This window comes from Melospiza georgiana, chromosome Z (genome assembly GCF_028018845.1).
Source record: "Melospiza georgiana isolate bMelGeo1 chromosome Z, bMelGeo1.pri, whole genome shotgun sequence".
Classification (NCBI taxonomy): domain Eukaryota; kingdom Metazoa; phylum Chordata; class Aves; order Passeriformes; family Passerellidae; genus Melospiza; species Melospiza georgiana.
This window is the reverse complement of record NC_080465.1, coordinates 70007434-70032371: the sequence shown is the minus strand read 5'-3', so window position 1 is coordinate 70032371 and position 24938 is coordinate 70007434. Positions and strand designations below refer to the sequence as shown.

General features: G+C 37.4%; 1 protein-coding gene across 1 annotated transcript in view; it reads right to left on the bottom strand.

Moving 5' to 3' along the window:
- Positions 1 to 12829: 12829 nt before the first annotated feature.
- FYB1 (FYN binding protein 1) overlaps positions 12830 to 24938 on the bottom strand; it is a 47901-nt gene continuing 35792 nt past the window's right edge. The window contains exons 10-19 of the mRNA XM_058044565.1: positions 23224 to 23252; positions 21994 to 22063; positions 21340 to 21480; positions 20635 to 20666; positions 19551 to 19617; positions 18137 to 18248; positions 17661 to 17823; positions 14577 to 14610; positions 13368 to 13399; positions 12830 to 13252 (exon numbers count right to left, since the gene is read on the bottom strand). Of these exons, the coding sequence (XP_057900548.1) occupies positions 13212 to 13252; positions 13368 to 13399; positions 14577 to 14610; positions 17661 to 17823; positions 18137 to 18248; positions 19551 to 19617; positions 20635 to 20666; positions 21340 to 21480; positions 21994 to 22063; positions 23224 to 23252 (721 nt within the window). The 3' untranslated portion in view covers positions 12830 to 13211. The remainder of the gene's footprint in view (positions 13253 to 13367; positions 13400 to 14576; positions 14611 to 17660; positions 17824 to 18136; positions 18249 to 19550; positions 19618 to 20634; positions 20667 to 21339; positions 21481 to 21993; positions 22064 to 23223; positions 23253 to 24938) is intronic.

Genomic DNA, 24938 nt, shown 5'->3' with positions numbered 1-24938 from the left:
CACCGGAAACCTCGCCCGCTCTCGCGAGGGGAGGCGCGCGGAGCCGCCGACGCGGAGGGCGCCCCCCCCCGGCACCTCCCCCCTCACGGCGGGGGCGGGGCGGGCGCGGCAGCGGCCTGGCAACCGCGGTCCCTCCTTTTCCCCCTTTTTCTGTTTTTGTTTGTTTGTTTGTGGTTTTGTTTTTGCTGTATTTTTGTTTGTTTCTTTGTTTGTTTCTTTCTTTCGGGGTTTGCCCGCCCGGTTTCTCTGCCTTGTGATGAGGTGATAATTCACGTGGGTGCGGCGTGACCGTGGGCTTTGTACGCCGGATGTTTTCTTCTTTTTTAAAGCGTGAAGTAATTAAAAACAGGAAAAAAGGAACAGCTTTTCGTCGCTTGTTCGTTTTGTGCGCAGCGGGTCTCACTTTAGGCTCAAGTGCTGATCTGCTTACTGCTTTTACAGTTGTGAAACTTAGTTAATAAAATAAATGCAATTTAAAAAATGCAGAAAAACAAACAAAAAACCCCAGTGTGGTAAAGAAGTTCCATGGCCAGAAACCCTTCACTGACAGACTGGCTCCTCTTCAGGGAGAAGTTTAAATTAGCTAATAGCACCCCCCATCACGCCGTGATGTTATGGACTACCACGGACAAATCCTTGCACTCTGACATCCCAAATTCTCTAAACCAAATCCAGCAAACAATTATAAAGTTGAAATGTGTTAATAGCCAGCTGTATAAAACTACCTTCAGAAGCTTAGGTAACTTTTTTCCTGTTTTCTAGTCAATTATTTTCCACTCTGAATTTTCCCTCCTCTCTTGCGGTCTTTCAATTCAGATCCAGCATTACTTATAAAAATCTGGGGATTTTGAGTGTTCATGAATGTTAAGTTTCATCCCAAAATTTGAACACTTACTGGTGCACTTCTAAAATAATACTGATTTAGGAGAGTAAAATAATTGTTTGCTAAGACAGAGTGAAAAAGCTTTTTGGCATATCAGTTAATGCCAGACATAGAAGAATCTTGTTATAATATAATTATATCAAGTATACTTAATTTAAAATATGATTTTCAAAAACTTCTGCATGATGATTTTAAAATACGTTAAATATGAAACTAATGTTTTGGAGGAACCAAAGATTCTGAAAATTAGGAGCTCTAAACAGTAAAATCTCATCTGTCATAACACAGGAACAGGTCAAACCTCTTTGAGCAGGTTCATCAATGTGCCTCAGGGCTGTCCTTTAGGGTTTCATGTTCAGGGAACCCTTGACCTCCTGAAAATGCCAAATTAACTGCTGCTGGTGGTAGTAATGCTGCATCCTATTTACTACAAATTCTGCTGTTGTGTAATTATTTTCACATAACTTTGACTCACCACTAAATATTGGTCCAGTCTGTATTTGATTTGAACTTGTAATCTCTATCTCCCTAAGTGCTTTGAACACTCATGCTAAATGCTGCTGCCATTCACCACTTGCTTCTTTCCTAAGAGATACAGACTGGAAGACATGAGGTACTTCAAGAGAGCCCAAACATTATATTTCAACAAGGGAGAATAAGAAAGGAGTAGTTTTTAAATCCCAGAGTACTCTTTTGCGGACCTTTTCCAGCAGATAGCCTTTAATAATCAAAATATTACATTTATTTTGGGGGGCTTGAGTTTCCTGTGTCTTTTTCCCACTAATTATATTTGGATTCTGCAGGCAAAATTGAGGTTGTCTCTGATAATGACACATAAAAGAATGTTATAATGTCAGTTATAAGTGCTAATCCACAAGGCTGTGTTAAAAGAAGTTTGAGGTAAAATTAATATTTGCCACAATTGTAAAAAAAAAAAGGAAAAAGAACATTAGGGTTTTAATTTTTCATTATGGAGAAATGGAAAAGAGTGAGAATGCATTAACCTTAGCTACCACTTAGATCCCCACAAAAATAACAAACAAACAAACAAAAAACCCAACAGCCCCATACATGATGCTGCAAGGAAAGTCAGGGCCTTAAAATGTTGTGGTCACCACTAGCATGAGAAGTTCTCACTCTATGAGAGCAGAGGACATTTTTGGATCTGTTTTGGAGCTTTTCCTATGTTCTAGTCTTCACTCAACTGTGGGGAAAGAATCACAAAAGTTTATTTTAAACTATAAAGTTTCTTTACCTGTCAAATTGTCTACACACTTTCATCAGCGCTGTTGTTCCTGAGTGTGCAGAAGGGGAGAAATATGGAGGGGAAAAAAATCTCTTTGTCCCAGTGTATGGCAGCCTCTTATGTTTATTTTTTGTTGTTCATTTATTGTCTAAAACACAATACATCAAATCACTATAAATCCAATCAAAGAAAAGATATATTAGTGGCCAAATGGGGAATCAGAATGCTGCAATTTAATTCTTCCTTTATAACTTTATGTGAAAGTATGCAGTTTAGTTCTCTATGCAGTTCAGTAACTCTCCAAAAGGAGTCACAGGGACACACTGTGAATTTCCTGTGAGCTGGTGGTGTATTTCCTTTCCCAACTGCAAAGCATGACATATGAGACCATAACAATCCTCTAGTGTCACCTGGAGGTGCGCAGAGGCAGGTTGGTGTTGAAACCAGGGTAAAACATTTCTACATGTTCAAGGACTGGAAAGGGGCTTCTAAAACTTGAGTCTCATTTCTGTGCTTGCATGCAAAGGACTCGCAAAGAAACTGCTTTTTTTCTTTCCTTTCCCAGTCACAAAATTTTTGCTTTTGCCCCCTTGTGTGGGGCAGCTTTTTTACACACTGAACAGGGATATGCCATATAATGTAGAAGATACTAAGATGTGAGCTATAGATCTTCAAGAATTAAAATCTAAAATAAAGATCAAAAAGGAAAGCTTTTGACTTATTTGGGCACAATTAAAGAAAGTGAGTGCCAGAACCTTAACAGTCTTGAATAATTTAAGCTCCATGGAAATGAATATGGATATGCCATGTACACCAGCTCCAGGATGTCCATTGTATAAATGTAGAATAAAAACCATAAACTTGAATCAAACTATGCAGACAAGAAGTTAACTGACTGAATTCAATTGAGCTTCTGTGATTTGTAGCTGAAGAGCATTTTATCTTATAAAAATGTACTTGCAATACTCTTCCTTAATTTGCAATATCATAAAATTAGCTATAAATAAATGATAAATACTGAATGACATTTGGACAAACAGAAAGAGAAGAAAATCTAGTGAACAGGATCAAAAGGTTAAAACAATCATCCCTTTTTTGCTGTTTCTATACTGTTAGCAAGAGTTTTTGTAATCACTCTATTTGTTTAGACCTACTCTTGACATGAAGCCCATCAAACTGCACAGAACTTGATGAAACATGAGCTCTGTTCTCTGCAGCTAAGAGTATGCAGGTATAAAAAAGAAAAGTATAAAGAAACCATCACTGAATGAAGTATCTCAGAAGCTTATCTGATATTGGTTTGTCAATATAATATTACAAAAATAATTTGACCTGATTTTTCTTATGTAAAATAAAAAAAAAAACAAAACTCATGCTGTGAAAATGTCTGTCTGAGTAGCAGCTCAGAATCAGGTCAAGACAGACACTGAGGTACTGGAGTGAGTCCAGAGAAGGGCAATGGAGCTAGGGAAGGGTCTGGAGTCCTATGAGGAGCAGCTGAGGGAGCTGGGGATGTTAATTTGGAGAAAAGGAGGTTCAGGAGGGACTTTATAGGTCTCTACAGGTGCCTGACAGGGATTGTATATAGCAAGGTGGGGGTCAGTCTCTTCTCCCAAGCAATAGGACAAGAGGAAATGGCCTCAAGTTTCAGCAGGGGAAGTTTAGACTGGATAATAGGAAAGATTTTTTCACTGGAAAGTTGGTCAAGCATTATTTATTATTTATTATCAACAGGCTGCCCAGGGAATCACCATTCCTGGAGGTGTTTAAGAGCTGTATATATGTGGTGTTTAGGGGCTGCTCTAGTGGTGGACTTGGCAATGCTGGGTTAACAGTTGGACTCAATGATCTTAGATGTCTTTTCCAACCTAAACAGTTCTGTCTAAGAATGGGTCCTGGTAGATTTTTGGTTTAGAAGTTCCACTGTTTCAGTCAAACCAAATCCAGCTCATCAGCACTTTTTTAGCAGCCGGACAAATGTATAGTATCAAATTAAATTATTGGCAGCTCTGAAGAACCAGTGGTCATTCTGAAGCAAAACACAGGTGCTGGAGCAGACCTGCACAATGCCCGACCCCTGGGCAGCCATGCACTGGAATTCTCAGACCTCCCTGTGCTTCACAGGTGGCATAAAGTGGTACAAGTGTGACAATGAATGACATCTCCAACCAGATACAGTTGGAGATGATACAACCAGAGCAGTGTGTGGGAGGATGCACCTGCAGCTCTGGGCTTGTGTGCCTGTTGTGCAACAGAATGACGTGCTTGGGAGAGGATTGTGCTGCAAGATTGAAAAGGTATCCTCTTCAGAGGATGTGAGGAAGGAAACAAGGGGAAAAAGGTGACCCCATAAATCAAAGTCCTTTAATGTTCTATTCTTGAGAATTGGTTCTATGTCCCCGTAATACAGGAACAAGCAGAAACAGGGAAGGTCCTTCCTCCTGCATGTAAATTCACCTGATTCCTGGGAACAGAGTCTTTTTGCTGTGAGTTCTACCAGAGGATCTGAGAAAAATTCAGTGTGGCCAGAACTGGGTTGAAACCCTAGCAGAATCTGGGATATGGGGAGGGCAGAGGTCATTAAACAGAATTGCAATGTGAAAGCAGGGATGTTGCATTTTACATGCATCTGCTCCCTTGGGAATCCATCTGGTTCATGGGGTCACCTGGGGAGGGAAGTAGTGGCATGGATATCCTGAAAAGATGAGCTGGGAGTTCTTTGGACAGGCTTGCACTGGTCTTGAGCCAAAACTGTCTGATTCAGGCAATCTGACAGCAAAGGCCATCAAGGTCCAGGGCCCAGGGATGTTTCCTGGCAGAGTTTCGAATGATGTATGGGTGTAGTATGGATGCAGCTAGATGGGCTGCATCTGGTTACAGACAAGGCGTGGGTTGCCAAACTGCCCAGACTGGCACAGTGCAGAGAATAAGTCAAGCCAGGAAGACCTTAGTGGTAAATACTGCATTTAAGTGGATGCGAATAACTTTTTTTTGCTGAACTTTGATCCATATGTTAGATGTTTTTGATTTGACCATTTTGGTCTCACGTTCACCAAACAGCTTGGAGAAAAATAAATAGGCAATTTGCAGTTTCTACTGGGCTTGCTTTTTGGGATGTGAGTGCTCTTCTGGCTTGCATGCTGTATTCTTAATATATTCCTATGCTAACCTTTTCAAATACAATTAACTAGGTGTTGTTCTACTTATATTGCTATGGAAAATGAGTTCTGTAGGCTCTATTTTTAGTACCAGTAATGTAGTTGGCAAAAGTAATGTGATTTGCTATAAACAACCCTCCAATACCTGACAAATTTTTTATCTCAGGAAATTTCTTTTTTTTTTTTTCTAAAATTGCTCTGATTTTGGAAACCATCATAATCTAAGTTAATTCACAAAGATAGTGCCCTTGAATAAAGAAAGAAATAAAATCTATTAACAAAAATCAGAATTGATATTATAGTGTTAATATTTCCTCAGTACCCCATAATGGAAGAAATTTAAAAAATGAATATACTGTGCATAGCAGAAAATTAAGAAAGAGCAGCAGTAAGTATTGTACTACAGCAATAACAATCAGTGGCAAAATAACAGAAGGTCAAGTGCTGCAACAAATCTTCCTGATTAACAGGGCAGGTTGCTAACTAGATTGTTAATTAGTACAGCCTTACACTTAGGCACCCGTTCATGTGAGATTTTTCCCAGCATTCCACAGTGTATAATCCTATTGAAGCTGTGAAAAGCAGCAGGTGTTTAGTTTGTGTATGGTTGGCATAATAATTACACCTGAGGAAAAAACTTTAACAAAACACAGCTGCTGTTTCTGTCCAAATAAACTCCAGTAACAGTGCTGAAACTCAATGTAAGGATAATTTATCATCCATTGATACAAAATCTATGTGGCAGCAGAATCTATTTTTGTTACTCATAGTCTTTCCTTAAAAACTGAAGAAGTCCATTAATATTTTCTTTGGGCGCTGGCTGACAAACACTGGCTAACATTTCAACAGCAATGCTGACAAACATCTTGGTATGAATACTAAACTATTTGGGTATTGGAGATTTCTCAGCAACCAGTGGCTGCCATTAGAGCATGCTTCAGTCTGTTACATGGCCAGTAGCAAGTAGCTTAATATGAATACAGACGCAGAAAAAAGGGATAGGAGAGAAAAGAATTTTTTTAAAGTTTAAGCTGTCAGCTGTAAGATTTAGTTATATATAGCATCCCAACTTGAGTACTAAATAAAACTCACATAACTATTGAGGGCAGAGGAAGTTATGTTTGATCTGATTTTAAATGCTGGGATAAACAGCCTAGAACTCAAAATACAAGAATTATAAGTCTCCTTAGTGCCTGTTGAGTCATTAAACCTCTGCTGGTGTCACCCACAGAGTTAGGAATCTTGCACAAAAAAAAAAGGCATTTAAACAGAGCAGCTTTTAAAAATGGAATAAAAATGAAAGTGCCAGGGGCAGGAATGAAGAAGTAGGGGAACAGTTTATGAGGATGAAAAGAGAAAGGAACAAGGAAGCAGCAAAGCAAAGAACAGATTGCCATGGTCAGACGTTCAAGGAAAAGAGGAATAATTATGGGGAACAGGAAGTAATTGAGTAAAAAAATGTACAGAGAGCATGTCAGGCATTGAAAGGAGGTAATGAAAATCAAATATACATTTTCTTTGGATCAATACAAAAGAAGAAACTGGGCTTACCTGCGTAAGCTGGAAGGTGTGTGACAACATTGTCCAAGGCAGGAGAACATGGAAGAAGCTGAGACGCAGGAGAAGGGAAGGGAGCTTGGCAGTATGTCCCTTCTGTCAGCAGCAAAAATGGATGAGAGCCTCGTATTGTGTGTCTGTGTTTTGTGTACATTTTCCACCTGAAGCACACCCACACGTAAATGAAGGATCAGGCAGCTTTTTATGTTAAGAACTTGAAAATCAGGAATCAGGCCAAAGGAAAAAAAGTTTTAAAAAGCAGGGAAAAAAGCCAGTGCTAAATTTTCCTTTCTTTGCCTGTCTCATGATTCCTGAGCAGTAGGATTTTGTGCTATTACAGAAGTAATGCAAATCGTATAATATTTCTTAATACCCTTGGTATCCATCTAATTAGCATTTCATTCATGTTTGTGTTGACATTTTGCATACTTACTTTCTGCCTAGGAGTGAGTATTTCAAATTCAAGCAATATTTACAGGTCTGTGTGTTAAGGGAAAAGATACACAGTGTCCCATTTTCTTTGTAGCAAGGCCCACAATATAAAAAGCCTCCAGCAATAAACTTTATACATTTATTAACATCCTAAATTTCTCTCTCAAAGTGCTTTCAAAGGAGGCAAATAAAAATGACTTACCAAATTCTATGTATCTTCAGGAGTCATGTATGTAGAATGAAAAACAGAGAAAGAAAACTGTGAGATCATTGTACTTTGCTGCACCCAGGGGACTAGGGACTACCACACTGCTGCTCAGCACAAGGTTAGAACATGAGTTAGGGGATGTTCTGCAGGACCATGGCTAATCAGAGTGGCACTGAACTTGTTCCCAAGTGGCTGGCGTTCTGGAAATTCCTTAAGATGACCCTTCATCTGCACAAAAGCCTTATTTCTTATCCAGGCTAAGCAGTCAAGGTGGAGGATTTGTAGGGTTGTGCTGCTATCCTGAGTGAGTTGCTTCTTATAGATAAGTTGGCTCTTTCAGAACTGGTTTAGATGTGTCAGCCTTGGGACCAGGCTATACCATATACACATAAAGGTTTAATTCTGGCGAGAGCCATAGACATCACTCAAAACCATACCAACAAACTGCCTGTCAACATGGGAGCTGCAAGATAGCAACTGATATAAAGTGTAATAATGTGCCCCCCTAAATTATGCTATTCATCCTCACTTTTTATTAAATTTCTCAATATTATTTACATTAAATTTTAATTACTATTCCCAATTTACTCACCTTTTTATTACTGTAAACAGTTCAAATCTGATTTTCTTTTATGACAAGGTAACCCACCTTGTTAATCAAGAGAAGCCAGTTGATATAATCTTTTTCAATTTCAGCAAAGCTTATGATCACAGGAGCCTTCTGGACAAAATTTACAGCCCACAGCTGCTGTGATGGGTGAGCAGCTGGCTCATGGGCGGGGCACAAAGGGTTACAGTAACTGGGGTGAAATCAGGTTACAGTGGCAGGTGAGATCAGACATGTCGCTAGTGACATGGTGATCTGTCACGAGTGGGGTTCCACAGGGCTCCATCCTCAGCCCTGTGCTCTTCAACATCTTCAGAAATTACTTGGACACAGTAATTGGGTGGATAGTAAGCAATTGGGTGGATAGTAAGCAAGTCTGCAGACAATAGAAAACTGGGAGGAGCTGTTGACTCCCTCTAAAGCAGAGAGGATTCTGTATCTGGGATGGGGCAACCCTGAATGTACGGACAAACTGGGAATGAGGTGCTGGAAAGCAGCACTGCAGAAAGGTGTCCTGGTCAATGGGGAGCTGAACAGGAGCCAGCAGTGCCCTGGCAGCCAGGAGGGCCGGCCCTGCCCTGGGGGCATCAGGCACAGCATCACCAGCCGGGCAAGGGAGGGGATTGTCCTGCTCTGCTCTGAGCTGGGGCGGCCTCACCTCGGGTGCTGGGGCAGCTTTGGGTGCCACAGAGTAGGAAAGACGTGAAACCATTAGAGAGTGTCCAAAGGAGGGCAGTGAGGGTGGTGAAGGGTCAGGAGGAGAAGCAGAGTGAGGAGTTGCTGAGGTCACTTGGTCTGTTCAGCCAGGACAAGAGGAGACTGAGGGGGCACCTCACTGCAGTTACAGTTTCCTCATGAATGGAAACAAAGGGGCAGACACAGATCTCTTCTCTGTGGTGACCAGTGACAGAACCTGAGGGAATGGCCTAAAGATGGGTCAGGGGAGATATAAGTGTTAGGAAAAGGTTCTACACACAGAGATTGGTTGAGCACTGGAACAGGCTCCCCAGGGAAGCGGTCACAGCAGCAAGCCTGCCAGAATTCAAGAAGCTTTTGGAAAGTCTGTAATTCTGTAGTCTATTTACAGTATAAATTTTGCATGTTAATACTTTTTAAACAAAAGATGGTGTCTCTCTTATCTTTCTATTTAACCATAAGCAGAGGCAAAGAACAGGAAGATAAAATAGTGGGAGTCCTAATCTAGAAAAGTACAAAAAATTTAATTTAGCTTCAGTGGTTTGGTTTTATATCCAGGATTAATGGATATGTGCCACAAATTGTTCTCTGTTTGTGCCTTCCTTTAAAACCTTAAAATGGGGATAAAATGTTTTCCTCTCTCATAAGATAAATCCATTCCTATTCAAGGGAACGTGAGATATCATTGTGATGAATGCCATGAGAAACTAATAATTCTGGGTGCAGCATAAGCTTGGCAAGATTTGCACTAAATGAAGGAGTGGCCAGAAACTGAATGAGCAGGGCTGAACAACTGCCCTTTCTATTAGTTCGCATCCAGCCCATGCACTAAATGAGGCGGGGATCCTGTGGAAAAAAATACTGAGCCATCGTGTAATTACAGACTGGGCACAGAGTTAACGAGGCATCCACACGAGGAGTTGGAACAGAGGCTGTGCAAATACAAGCACATCTATTGACTCTCCTAGCTCTTCAGTTCTTTTCACTACATGCAAAAGCTTTTCTGTGCAGGGTGGTCTGTGGCTGCTGTACAGAAATCATAAAGGTGCCCTTTCATGGGTCCATTAGTTTTCTCAGAATTTGCCTCAATATATGCATGAAGTATAATCACACAGGACAGATGCACGTGTCCCTATGCACACATGTGCTTACAGCAGTGTCTGCTGTAGAGTAATGTAGTGGTCAGGGGTGTTACAATTCACACAGAGACTCTACATTCCACCCCTGAATTTCCATGCTCTTACTAAGGTACTGATCTTTCCACTTGAGAATGGATTATGCAAAGGGATCACACATAGAAGAAATTCTGTTATGACTGTTGGAAGAGGAGCCAGGGGATCTGCAATTATGTGGATTGAGAGTATAAACCTCTTACACAGGAATGTGCAGGAGATCAGCTGCATTCCTTCAGTCCAGAACCTGTGGTAACAGCAGAGAAATGTTATAAAGCTACTGAATTAGAGAAGTCTTTTTTGCCCTCCCAGTTTTGGTTTTGCTTAACCTGTTTACTGGGACAGCACAGAGGTACAACACAGATGGAAACCAGCTCTGTTTACTCTAACTAGGATGTTCATGCTGAAACTTAATTTTTATGTCAATATTTTGATGTTTTCACTGCTGACTGTTTTAGCAGACACAGTCAAATACTGCAGGATTATAGACCGAATTCGGAGGTGGAAAAATATCAAGTGAAGAGCTTTCCTTTTCTTTCTTTATGTCTTTTAAAAGATACTAGAATAAATTACAGGTGAGAATCCCTTAGAATATAGACTGCCTAAGTATAGATTTTCCTGTCTGGAATATTTTCTGCTTACATTTCACTTTCTGGGTAGCAATTACTACCAAATGCCACGTAAGCCTTTGCAACAATAATAAAGTTGATTTTCACTCTGTTAGCTGCTCAGTGATAATTTTCAGAAGTTACTGTTCAGCTACTGTTGCTCTATTTTGACAGAAGACAGTGTACCCATATTTCTAGTTAAGCAAATGTTTATTCAGAAGAAATACTTTTATTCAGAAGAAATACAAAAAAGCATTGCTAAATTTAAAAGATACAATGCCAGTAATTTTTCGATGAGTAATACTTTAAAAGTTCATTTTAACACCCTGCAGCAATCACATTATATTTGATTTGAACAAGCAATGAATAGAGTTTTAGCCATAAATATAATTATTTCTTTTAATTATTTAATGTGTCGTATGACCAATTTAGTCAGTCTTATTGATACAGAATTGCAGTGCCTATACAAATTAACACTAAGAACAAGGAAGAACTATGTAGTTGTGCAGGTATCTGCATGCCCACTCCGTTCTCTGGCATATCACTAATTTAATGCAGACAGCCTCTTGAATGCCACTGAAAAATAAATAATCCATTAGCATTGACAGTCAAATAGTCACACATATTCATTGCACTTAATATGCATGGTCATGTTTTATATTTGGGTGCTGCAGCTGATGTTTACATATAAAATTGTTATTTGATGCCTGGATGCTGGTTGAATAGCAAATAGGTAAGAGAAATAGCAAATAGAAATAGCAAGCCAAGTTGCATATAGCTTTTCAGTATACTATCAGTGATTTTACATACAGTACAAAATAGCTTATAGCCAGTATCTCTTAATTTTATGTTTGATATCCCCATTGCATTATGCCTCCTTTGAGATTTACTGTATTTTGAAGGAGCAATAAAAGACACTTTTAGAAGACAGAATCTCAGCTTCACTGAAGGTGAGACCAAAAGTCACTGACTTAACAGAGACATTTTTTATGTTTATAAACTAAACTGGCTCTGTTGCACACTGTACCTGACTTCCCTTTAGCATTGTACAAGACTCGTTCATCAAAAGAAGCTGCTTCCACTGATCCAGCCACATTGGTCATTACAGGTTTTTGATTAATTTGCACTACAGCAAAAGCAATGGATGTTCTATTTTTTGCACACACTCACCCTCTTTATTGGGAGCTTGCTGTAAAAGTCTTTTGATTTCCAGTGACTTCCGATACATAAGGGTAAAGTGATATTTATCGTTATGAGTTACCTGTTGACTTTGCTTTTATTTGCAACTTGGTCATTCAGACAACAGCATCAAAAATGAACTTTAGGAATAAAAGTTATTTCTACAATGGATAAGCATGGAAATACTTGAGTTCTGTACTCTTTCTTAGCCAAATCTAGTAGTAAACTACAATACTTTGAAAAAAAGGGCATTATCAAAATAGAGTGATAAATAAACCTACATATTTAATCTAGAAGTAATTTCCAAACTGTTTATCATCAGTTTATAGCTTATAATATCTATACTACTATAGTGACAACTTATCTTCAAACTAAACAGAAATTAAATCTTAACCTAAATGTTCTGAATATATTTTGAGCAACACTGCAGCATAAAGTAGAACACTACACTCTAAAGTAGACTTCAGATAAATCTTAGAGAATGATATTCTATCATTAGTACAACATGGAAAAATAGACTTTTGAAATAATGGAACGTGGCTGCATATGTCAGTGTGATACTGAAACCCTGGAAAAAGTTAAAGATAGAATCTAAAATGTTAGGCTTTGTGGTTTCCCAGATCAACTGCACCTGTGTAAGCAGTATGATAAATTATATAATTGTTAGATGTGATGATTGTTTAGTAATTAAATGTAATCATTATATAACCATAAGAAGAATAGTGAGAAACTATGTTGGAAATTCAGAGAGGGGCTAAATTTATGTATACAATAGAACAATATAAGTTTAATAACATGAAAGTTATGTAACGATAGAGTATAAAACATGATCATTTCGGATGTATGGTCGGAGTCAGGTTTGGGTTGAATATACCCCGATTCCCAGACCTCTTAATAAAAAGCACCACATATGATCCCCCATGATTATGTGTTTTTGAACACTAACAAGTGTAGCTAACACTACAGCAGCTGGAACAGCAGGTCAGTGATGCATTGTCTTCTCTGATGCCCACTTTTGATTTCTTCTTTTCACAACAGAATGTTGTCTGTCACCATTTTTTTTTTCCAGAATATTGTTCTACCCACAGTGGCTGTCTTTGGTGCTTAATAAGTGAAAGCCAGAGTAAAACCTGCTGCCAGGGACTGTTGTCCTCAAGACCCTTCACAGATGTGAACTGGCCTCTTTGGGAATGGATAATTAAAGATGTATTTCTACATGGACTGTAAGAAATGTGGAAAGGAAGTGAAAAATTATAACTCTAGCTTTTGCTTATATTCCCTCAATTTTAAATGCTCCGATAAATGGGAATAAAAAGCATTGAAGGACAAAAGACTGAAATCCCAAAAAATGTTAATTGTGCATTTAAAAGAGACACCAATTAACTTGCAATCAGCATTTGTGATTCTTCTTGCTTTCACAAGTGGGATTCCAAACTAGAGTTTGATCTTCAATGAAGTTTTTATTTCAAGAGAATGCAGCATCAGAGTCATTATCATAGATGCAATCTGAAATGGAAATAAAATGCAAAACTATTAATATTGTGTAGTACTTCAACACAAAGATGAAGTTATTTATTGTAATTGAATATAAATGAGGTATTGTTCCAAATGTTCAACATACCGTCACCAATGTCATCATAAATCTCTCCATCACTGTAAGTTAAAAAAGACAAATAGTGTATTTAAAAGTTGAGACATCAGAAATTAATGTATTAAAATTAATGTATTAAAAAATACAGTATGGTGCAGGCAATCTATAAAAAAATTAACTTGCTAATACAACCTTTGTGGTAACAGAACAATGGTGAGCAAGATGGTCAGGTCAAAATATTTTCAGGGAAGAGTAGACTTTGATACATTTCTTTCTAACATGAAAGGTTGCTTTATTAAAAGTTGGTTTTATTTATTGCATTTTTACATAGATATGCTCATAGAGTTATTTCCATAAAGAAATTAAATACTTAATTCTTCTTTAAAAAATGGTTACCAGAAAAATTGAACTAAAAAACCCAATCACTATGCCCTTAAAACTAGTTTTGTTTCTTTACTCAGAAATTACATAATAGTTTTGGAGGTATTTGGAAGTATTTGGTATTTGGAAGTATTACCTACTTTTTAGGTAATGAATTTAGATAATATCTATTAAAAATACATGCTGCATGAATAGGAATTTTCAAATTTGTGACTTAGATACATGGACAGACCCATGGAAGACAGCAAAACTGTTTATACATATAATTCAAATATGTGTGTGAGCGTTAAATGCCTCTAAATTCTAAATGTGGCAATTCTAAAAATGACATCTGATTATCTGATTTGATATTTAAGGGTCTAATATGAAAAGCCTCTTGAAGGAAATGGAGAGGCTTTGTCTGACAAGAGTTTTGGATTGGAACCAAAATGCTGAGCTCCAAGCAATGACTTGGAGCAATACTGAGCCAAATCTCTATCCCACTAAGACTGAAGTACAAACAAACCTGAAGAAAATTTGGTCTATTTTAATTAAATATTTGAAAAAGGTATCAATACACCTAACCACATTAACTTGCTGTTCAGTAATAGAGTCTACTACCAATAATACTTAATTTATGTGATTTTTTTATGGTTTAACTAGAATTTATGGTAAAGTGATGAGGAATGAAGCTCTGGCAAATTTCCTGCATGTATGGATGTGATTAATTTTTGACAAACCCTAACTCCTTAAAAATAACTCAACTTTCAAGTTTAGAATGACAGACTAAAATAATTACATTTCACTTTTTTTACTAGACCATATAGAACAAAATTAAGTGTTACAACAAATTTTTCAAAACTATCACTTTATACTTACTTCTGAACTAAATTGCTTCTCAGAACGTAGCCATCTGTAAAAATGAAATATAGATGTATTTAAGTTAAATTGAAATACTCATTATTACCTATGTTGCTAGCAATAATGAAATGCAGTTTTTCTCTCTTTTATATACTTCAGACAGAAAGACATAATAGATGGAAAACAATGTACAATGGGCACCTAGTTGATGAAGATTTTGCTAGGTGAAATATTTTGCTTATTCTTATTTGCCTACTTAAATAGTAATAGAGGGTAAGCAAGATTAGGTTTTCATCTTCTCTTTCAGTTTCTTGGTTGCATGAGAGAGATGTGAAACATCAGTTATTAACAAAAAATATAGCACAAAAATCAGTATAGTAATAACAACATAATAATACTTGCAGTAATATTAAGAGTTTCATACAAGAAAAAAAATGTAATTCAGGATGTGTACTCCAATTAAATATCATTATGTGTAACTGTTTAAAATTTAAACTGTAACTTTAATAAGACCAATAATGGATATAATAATGGAAATACCTTAGCAAAGCTACTGACTACTATTCTATTAGTCTGGTGCATTACTAATGAAATCAGATAAAATTACACATACTCTTTTAATGTATATAATTTCTCTAAAAAATTACTTCCTGTCTTTGGTGAAAGATATCTACTGAAATAATTTTGAATTGGTATAATGAATACAAAAAAAGAGAGAGCTATAACGTTAATTACATGTTTGTAGGTAAACTGGTATGAAATTAGGAGAGTTCTAAAGAATAAATGTGATCTTCTTGTATTTAAAATTACTAAGCAAATTTCCTTCTTTTAATCATTAGCAGTGTCTGTTCAGGATATCTTAGCTCAGTTGTCTTTCCCCAGTGTTTATTTTCTGGAATAAAGACATAGAAATTGATTTTTTTTTTTAAGTCATTGTCTTTTCAAAATTCTTTATAGGACAGTCCAATATTTTCGACGACTCTTGAAGTTTCCAGAAAATAATTCAAAATCATTTGGCTAATCTAAGGTTCTCTGTTTGTTCATATAATTTTCTCAAGTGAAATACATGAAAGTAAAGTTTCTTTGCTCATAATCATGGCATACAAACGCACTGTTCTTGGGAGTCATGTGCATGTGACAGTGCTTCTACCACTGCAAAGCATTATCTAGGTTCTTCTGATGATTACTAGCCCTCAAATATGTGGGAGAAACAAGCTCTGCTGGTCTCACACTCTTTCAGATTTACTAATCTAAATTACGTGTCCAAAGTTTCAGTTTCTAAATAATTAATTTTTTATGGTGCTTTCAAATAAGGAAGAAGCCAGCAGGTCAGCACACTCCATGTTGATTACTTGGTGAGCACTGAAGGCTATAACACATTGTGCCAGCTGCTCACTGACAATGTAAAGGGAGCTCAGAGAGGTCAAAAATCAAACTTTGGGCCGCTGAAGTCTATTTATGTCCTAATGATTGAGCAAAACCTACAAAGCTGAATTGAAAGCTTTTGTGTACTTCAAAATGTATGAGTTCAGACCAAGAAAGGAATTTGAGATGTAGATGAAAATCAGTTCCTTGTTTCACTTCTGACATTTCAAATAATTTCATAACATTTAAAATAAGCCATAGCAGAGTATGTTCCTAAGATCATCAGCCCTTGCTTAAAGAGGTGAGAACACACTGAAATATAAATTGTGGTTTTGTTTAATTGTTGGCTTGAAACTATGGAAGTGCTTCATAAATTAATGATTAAATCAAAGAATTCATGTGCAAGAAAATAACAAAACCATGTTTAGTTGTGGATTTTCAGTCTACCTGGCCTTCAGAAGGTAAAATCATAGCTTTAAGATACGAGGAACTGGAACAACTAGAGCAAATAAACAAAACTGTCATGCACTTAACTAAAGTAGGATTCAAACTTTGCTAACTAATGTGTAAATTGACTGGGATCTATTCAGAGGTTTTCAGGGAGGATATTTTTATTTGTTTTGCTCTTTTATGCATGGCAAAGCAGTAGCTCCTGTCATTATTTGAAAGGCTTTGAAGACTATGAGAGGAAAACAGCCAACATGAACTACTTTCTACTTTGTTATTAGCTTGATTCAAAAAATGCAGCTTTGAAAGCTGTTTTTTTTGGGAAGTGGTTCTACCAGTGCAATCCATATTTTGAAAAACATATGTGTTGTTATGCAAGAAATTCTTCCTCTCCCTGCAGGCCTGCCAGGAAGAAGGCTGTACTCCAGACTGTAACAGTTGAGTACAGGAGGGAAAAAATAAAAGGAAGGTGGCTGAATCCTCTTCAGAGGTTTATAGCACTGGACTGTCTTCTACATAGGTCAGAGGTAAAACGAAAGGTGAGCAGGAGGATGCTGCTACTTTGAAAGCAGGCTGTTCCAGAACAAAGTGAATTTTCACTAGCAGATTTGGAAAGTGTTGTAACAGAAGCTCATTAAGAAATTGAAACCATCAGGAGATGGTTTCGGACTTCTCCAAAAATTCAAAAATTTCTGCCAGTGCAAACCCTGGCCAAGGATTTCAAAGAAACACTGAAAGGCCTCGTGCAGCTCCCAGAACAAGCAGACATGCCAGCAAGGCCATATGCCTTGGATTAGCTGGGAGCTGGGGGGAAGACTCCAAAGAAACGTTCCCCCCAGCCTGTTGAAAAGATTGAACTGCATCTCTTCCAAAGTAAGAATATTGTTATTGATTTTCTCTTGGCTGCAATCAATGGGTGAGTGCTATCCAGAGGTGCAGCAAGGATTTAACTTTTACTGGACTCAGTGGGCTACCATAGCTCCCCTCCTTTTGGCATAAGGGGAGAGATAGAAGCAAGAAAAACATCTGCTGATCCTAGCTGCAAAGGAAAACTTTACCACAAAAAACGGTCCTTTTTTTCTAATACTCACTATATATTGTCCATGAAAGTGGTTTGGGTTTTTTTAAGTCAAGCCAGTGTTAAAATACAGTAATAAGATAACAACAATCTGCCTCTTGTCAACCACCAGGCAAGGTAAACCTCAGTAAACCAGGGAAGAGAGGTTTTACACATCCTACTCAATCACTCTGACAATTTGATATGTACAACAGTTTTTAAACAAAACTTACATTTTCCTTCTTCATTCCTGCAGAGGACCTTGGTATCATCTGTACTTTCAATAATGTCAAGAGATTCCCCTGGTTTAATTTGCAAATCTTTATATCCCCGTCTTTTCTGTGATAAATCCTGGATGGTGGTTGTAGAGTATAGAACTTTTATTTCACCATCAAACTGAAAAGGAGAAAAAACATCCCCAAAACATGGTTAAATTAGTGCTTTTCCATTAATATTCCCATTAATATTTATTTAGTAATAAATAAAATTCATTACGAAAGTTTTGGAAATTAACAAATATTTGTATATGCTACAATATGTGTATGTGCCCATACTTGCCATTTAGACTTAGAGATACTCAGATCACTATTTATACATGTAGTAATACTTTCCCTTTCAAAAGCAAGTTATGGGGAACAAAATAGAAGACACTATACAGATACTTTGTTTTTATATTTCATATAAAGAAAACACTTTGAACAAAACTTACTTTGAACTTTTTTCTGAACTCTTTCTCTTCTTTTTCCATCTTCTTGAGCTTTTGTGCATCTTTTTCATCTGACTTAGGTTTTCCAAAGCTTCCTGATTTTGATGAGCTAAAGCTAGAGGTTACAGATAAAACAAAATTAGAAACACATCAGAGGCATTGGCATGCTTTCTGATAATTTTGATGAAAATGCATTTGCCTTCATGTGTCTTTATCACGTTTTTGTTGCTCTGAAAAACTAATAGTGAGAATACAATACAGACTTGACTTCAAAATAAGTAAAAGAATTGGGGCTGTCTTTCCTACTTCTCTCTGATATTTGTACAGCTATCACATAAGTGAATATCAAAAAAGAATTTTAAGATCCATCTCCTAGGACCCTTTAGAGTCTCTCAGTAAGGAGCAGTTTTTGTGAAGACTGTGCACCTTAGGGCAATAAGCTGAATGACATATCACACTCCAGCTGCAGAGGCAGCTGGAACATCTTAGCTTTGTGTGTGCTAGCCCTGTGTGCCTGCAGACTTTGCCACACCAGGGAATCTGCATGACATGGTCTGTTTCAAGTTCTGTTGGTTTTTTGCACACCCCTGATAGCACTGACTTTTGCCAAAGACCGTGGAAGGGTTTCATGCCCTAACTGCCCTTTCTGATGATGCACCTGGGAATGTAAAGTCTGACTCTACTTTTTGATCCTTGCTGATCTCGGCAGGATGACAGTTTCATTGATGATGAGTGTATGTGTGTGACCTGCCCTAGATTTAGCTTAGAATGACCACATATTTTCCTTTGGATACACAGTCCAAAGAGATCTCTCTCTTTTTGTATCCCCAGACTACATTATTGTAGTGCACTGTCACTCCGCCTGAGTGGAGTAAGAGACAACAGGATGTGCCATGTCACAGTCATCCTCACAGATGCAACTGTGCCCATAGCACTGTGCTCCAGAGATGACCAAAATTTTCTGGTTCAGGATAAAAGTTTTTCAAGCTGAACTTACATCTCCAAATATGTTTCATACTTTAAACAGGAGTTTAAAGTATGGGTCCTTTTCTCTTAAAATACTGCAGCAGCTGAGATAAAGTATCTATCCTAACAGTCCTCAGATTCTGATAGAAAAAGAACTACAATCTAAAATTAAGTTCCTTTAGCCCATGCATCATTTTCTACCTCTTTTTCATGAGGGACTGACTATATTGACATGCAAAACATGCTTACTTATTCTATAGTCTAATTATTATTTCAAACTGTAATGAAAGAAAGAGCGTTTAACTGCCATCGTCAGCAGCAGGTTTATGAGAACTAGAAAACCTGACAACACCAAATAAAGCAGATATTAGCACTCTGCCTGTAGTATATACTTTAAAAATGTCTCTCTGTGTATTAGATTTCTAATCAGGGAAGTAATATTTTCACTTGCCTGGATTCGGGTGGCGGAGGAGGGAAGTCTGAAGAATCTACATCATCATAAACATTGTCTCCATAATCTGAAACAATAGTGTTCAAAAGAATGGAACATTATTATGTGAAAAATGAGAAGTGAATACATTGTGTTACAATGTAGTGAAATTGATAAGAAATTATGGCAAGTACTGTAGCCATTTACAGTCTATGGTAACTCTGGGTTCTGTTTTGTACAACCTGTGCAACACTACCCAACCTTTTCAGATTAAGATTCTTTATTCATGACAGATATTCACTGAAATTTGAATCTTCTGAAACGAAAGCAAGTTTTGGCACATGATATAGCCTTTAATTTTCATTTTAATTAATCAAATTCCCACTGTATTGCACTAAAATATATTTTCTGAGTTTGATTTTAATGCACATTCAATAACTTCTATAGCACTCCAGTCAATGCAACATTGCTTAGAAGTGGATATGAATCATGGGTATGTTAGTTTTTAGGCCGTCTTGCAATGCCAAAGCAGTGAAGAGAATTCTTAGCCCAGGAATACTTTTTCAATCATGTTCAGCATGTCTGTAGAGGGAAAGCAATTGTTTGACTCATCAAACCAATGGCTAGAGAAATCATCAGGATATAGAAGTTTAGAACTCAGTTCTGGAAGCAGACTCAAAAATTTGAAGAACTTCCTTTTTATTCCATGACTGAGCTTCTATGCTCTTTTACAGAGGCACTGCAATTGATAAAAATAGAACAAATAATTTCTCCTAAATTTTGAGGTCTTTCACTGAGTGTTAATTTCCAGGTGTATCTGTTCCTATTTAATGCCAAATAAAATGGACTAGTGCAAATCTCAGGTAGAAATGTCACATTAAATACATTAAATTTTTTACCAGGGAGCTTGCCATGTATATGTATCTCCTTGTCTGCAGCTGGATCAGACAAAATATTTGAAATTTGTTTACTGGAACTGGGTAAGCAATAGGAAGTCCTGTTTCCTTCCTTGCATGTATTTTTGTGACTAGCACGATACAGAGCAATGTATACAGAAAAAGAATCAGGAATCAATATGGAGACTGAACAATAGACTATTAATTACCTTTTCCAGACTGCTTTGTTGAAGAAGGGGTGCTGGGGGGGGAAAAAAAGCTCATTAAGTATCTATATCACATTAATAGCCTTTTTGTAACCTAAATAATTTTAAAAACTTGCAACAGAAGGGTTTAAAGTAATACCCAGACATTTTGAAGTGCCACTAACACCAGCAATACTTAGGGATTAAATAAATTTTTATCACTGATTTAAAGTAAACTGGTTCAGAACCAAATGAATGAAGAATGTGGCAGAAACACCACCTGCTGATTTATTCTCTAGGTAAGATGGATAGAAGACAATCTTTGCATTTTTCTGTTTGACATATTATTCCTACAATTTTGATAACTGGGTCTAGATTTACCAGTTCATCTCAGCTGCATTGTACTGTTGAGAAAAGTAAATTTTAACTCAGTATGCAGCAAATTTACATGAACAGTGGCACAAAGATGACAGATTATTCTGGTGCTTTTCACCAAAAAAAAAGAATTCAGCATATTTTGATTACCAGACTTTTGCAACAAATACAGCTTGTTAAGAGAATAATTATGCAGGTGAAAAGAAAGCTCAGTGTTTTTGCAGAAAAGTATCATCCTGAGCTGCAATTTGATGCATGATTCATTAGGCTGCTGTGAGGACATGTTAGTAGCATGTGATCAATGCTTTATTAGAATTAGTTAATGTGCACTTTGATTTCCTGGCAGACTCTTACAACAAATTTTCATTTTCTTCTGCCTCATTGACTTTGGCTGTTTTTTCTCGTACACTTTTCTTTTTGCCATCTTTGACCTTTAGTATCTTCAAGATTCCCCAGGGCCAGATATCATTCTTATCTTCATCCTGTGATACAGACCTTTGGAGTATGCATGTGATTATCACAATGTAAAATGTAATGTTCTTCTCAAAAGGCCCAGTAAAATTCTCCATTGATGCACATAATTATCTTTAATTCCTGAAGCGAAGCTACTTACCCAAATGCTAACATGCTAAACTGGAAATATTTATGTTAGGCCACTTATAGCTACTGAGATATATTTCTAGTATAGATATTAATCTAGTGGCTTACTGTTTTCATGTTGTTACTCAGCAACCTAGGATTTTAGTCTGTTATTCTGATTTCAGACCTATTCTGTCTAGCTGGAAATTGGGAGATTTTCATGATTGCAAACTGCTTTTGCTGACATATCAAAATTACTTCTTCAAAAGACTGAAGAACCATTTTCTCTAGCTTCACGTATCCATTTTGATGTATACCGACTTGCTGATCATCCTAATACATGCTAATTGTTATGCTTGATTCAAAACCACTAAAAACTGAAAACATTCTGTCAAAGAAGCAAATTATTTAAAATATATAAAAACATACCTAGCTATAGCATCTTCATCATCAATTCCATCATAAATGTCTTGATCAGAAGGAGGAGATGAGAACATGTCTTTAACAGATCAAATAGTGAGTTAATGCGATTATTTTTCATGTTGCTGAATAAGGTATTCATTATAGGCTTCTTAACTGAATCAGATTTGTGTGCAGTTTAAACAATATCATTGAAAATTGAATCTTTCTATAAACTGGCCCAGACCCTTTACTGATACAGAAATTTAGACTTATTCCAATTTAGAATGCCATCTGCAGCATTTAAATGTGGCACTGCCAATCACAAGAGCGTGCATACTGAAAACAAATGCTTCTACACTGTAGTCAATGAAATTCTAAATGGCTGATTTTGGCCCAGACCTTATGATGAGTTTTAAGTTTTCATGTGCGACACAAGTGATGATCGAACATGTTGGACTAACACTCTCAGCAGCTGACATCTTGTTTTCATCCAGAGAAGTCAGAGACAAGAGCAATGTAAACTCCCCATTTTGGTCTCAGTTTTGACCTTTGTGCCCCACCTCCTTTGGTGGAGGGTTACCTTGGTTTGCATGTCCAATTCTAGGCACTGGTCAGAGTAGGCACTGAAATCTGTACTTGGCTGGCAGATGCTTCCTTCAGCAGTACTTGCCAGGGGATGCTTCTGCCATGACCAGTATCTAAACTTGAAGCTGAGAAGATGAGCTGTGCTCTTGTGATTAACAGAGAATGCTACATAAATATATATGCTAACAAAGGGAAAAGTGGGTTTGAATGTGTCAGCTTGACAGCGTGAAGCTGCTGCAGTTGGGCCTCCAGTGTGCTGCTGCAATTGAAGCTCCCTTTAACTCTGTCAGCAAAACGAAGCTTTAATTTATAATAGTGCTGGCTATTTCAGAACTGGATTTCTTCTGTACAAAACCTCTTCCTCATGTTAATATTTCTACAGTTACATCTGTGGGATGATTTGCCTTCACACACAAGTAAAAAGTTAAAGTTTGATCATCTGGTATGCTGGTGATTCACAGTATCTGGAGACAAACATTCTGTCTCACTCAAGTTCCCATAGGTGGCAGGGAAGTTTAGTTGGTCACTATCCTTCCTAGTTTGTTGCCTGTTAGCTGACATTTAACTTGCTTATGGATAACTACTGCATTATGTGGAAGCTGCAGAAGTCAGAATATGAGGGTAAGAAATACACAGAAAAAAACTCCCCCCAAACACCTAAGTAGAACTTACTTCCACCTCCGCCTTGGTCACCACTTTGACTGGAAAAGCAAACAAAAGACATTTTAGAGAAAAGCAGTCATCCTTCAGAAAAAGCAAACACCATGATCACCCATCACTTCTTCAATTATTAATTCTAAAGATTTTGGCCTTGGCAAAAAATATTTAGAATGTATTTTATATTTCTGTTGATATCTTAAAATTAAAGTACGAAATATGCCTTTCAATCATAGGATAATGTGTGTTGGAGGGGATCTCAGGAGATCATGTAGTCAGACCTGATGGGAATAAAAATATAATCTGACTAAGCACTACAGAGCAGATCCAGACCCTTTAGATTCATTTCTTATGAGGTGATCTCCTTGAAATGAAATGGTAAACAAGTTAATTTATTGCTCAACTAGCTTTCACTGGGTATAAGTGTATGTTTCTAACAATGTGGAAGGAGTCCATATTAGCCCAACATTCTAACAGTAGTTGAAAAAAGCCTGAGAGGTTCATAGTAGCTGAGATTATTTCCCGGTCAAAACCTTACCTAAAATTATACATCAAAACAAGGTACTTGTTAAACGCTTGTGCCAAGAAATACTGAAATACAACACCCCTAGTCATTTATTAATTTTGGAATATTAGCAATACTACTGATAATGAGATAATATTATTTGGTTAAGAGCTTTTTTTTGGAACGGCATTCTTCCAGTGGTTTCAAAACATATTGATATATGTCATATATATCTTGCTCATGAACTGAACTGAGAGTGCTATTAATCACTGGAGAAGAAAAAAATGTCAAAATACAGCTTAAAGGATTTAATGAATCTAAGCCAATCATTAATCCTTCGAAGCTCCTTGGAATACACTGTTATTTTAGTAAGCAAACAGTGCATTAGTTTGCTTTTGAATGCAATGCATTTTCTAAATTCCTTGCATTGAGGTGACTAATTGTAATGCTTCCCCTATTGAAAAGGAGTGGCCAAGGATACCTCTGCAATGAAGTAACTAATGCTGAGATTACCTGAAACCTAGAACAGCTAACATGGCTCTCATGGCTAGGTCACGATGCTATGAGACCAATGTGCTGGGAGGAAAACTGATACCAAGCAACCTGGAAAAACATCACACACAAAGCTGCACTGGTTGCATGAAAAATGCCAGCCTGAAGGCAGGGCAGACTTTTCCACGTGCTGCTGCTGGAGCTCATGGGGATGTTCTATGCCAGCCAGCTGCAGTCCTTTTATTCCAGGCAGGCCCCTAAGCTAAGGAGCCTCATGGGAAGCAGTAAGAGCAGGTGTAATGGCTGAGTGCTTCAAGATGGTTGTCCTACATATTGAAATCTTTACAGCCATGTGCAGATCTCTTATCTGAATCCAAGGCTCTGTTTCTGCACATCAGGACATTTAATGGAGAATAGGTTGTTAAATCACATGTAAGCAGCAAAATTTCCTGTGAGGTCTGGCAACATAATTACCACTGTCATGCTAGGCTGTGTGATAGCAATGAGACTTGTGACAAGACCACTAGGGTATTTCCCTGCCAGCAAGTCTGCTCTGCTGCTGGATATGACACTTCTCTAGCTGCAGATCTATTTGACATGAAATAGATGACACATTGCAATAGAGAATCTGCAGTGTAGCATTGCACTGCAAATGCATGGAGACTGTTCCATAGAGAAGAAGCTTCCAATGAAGTAAAAAAAAAGAGTATATCTTATGCCCATCTCATGCAAT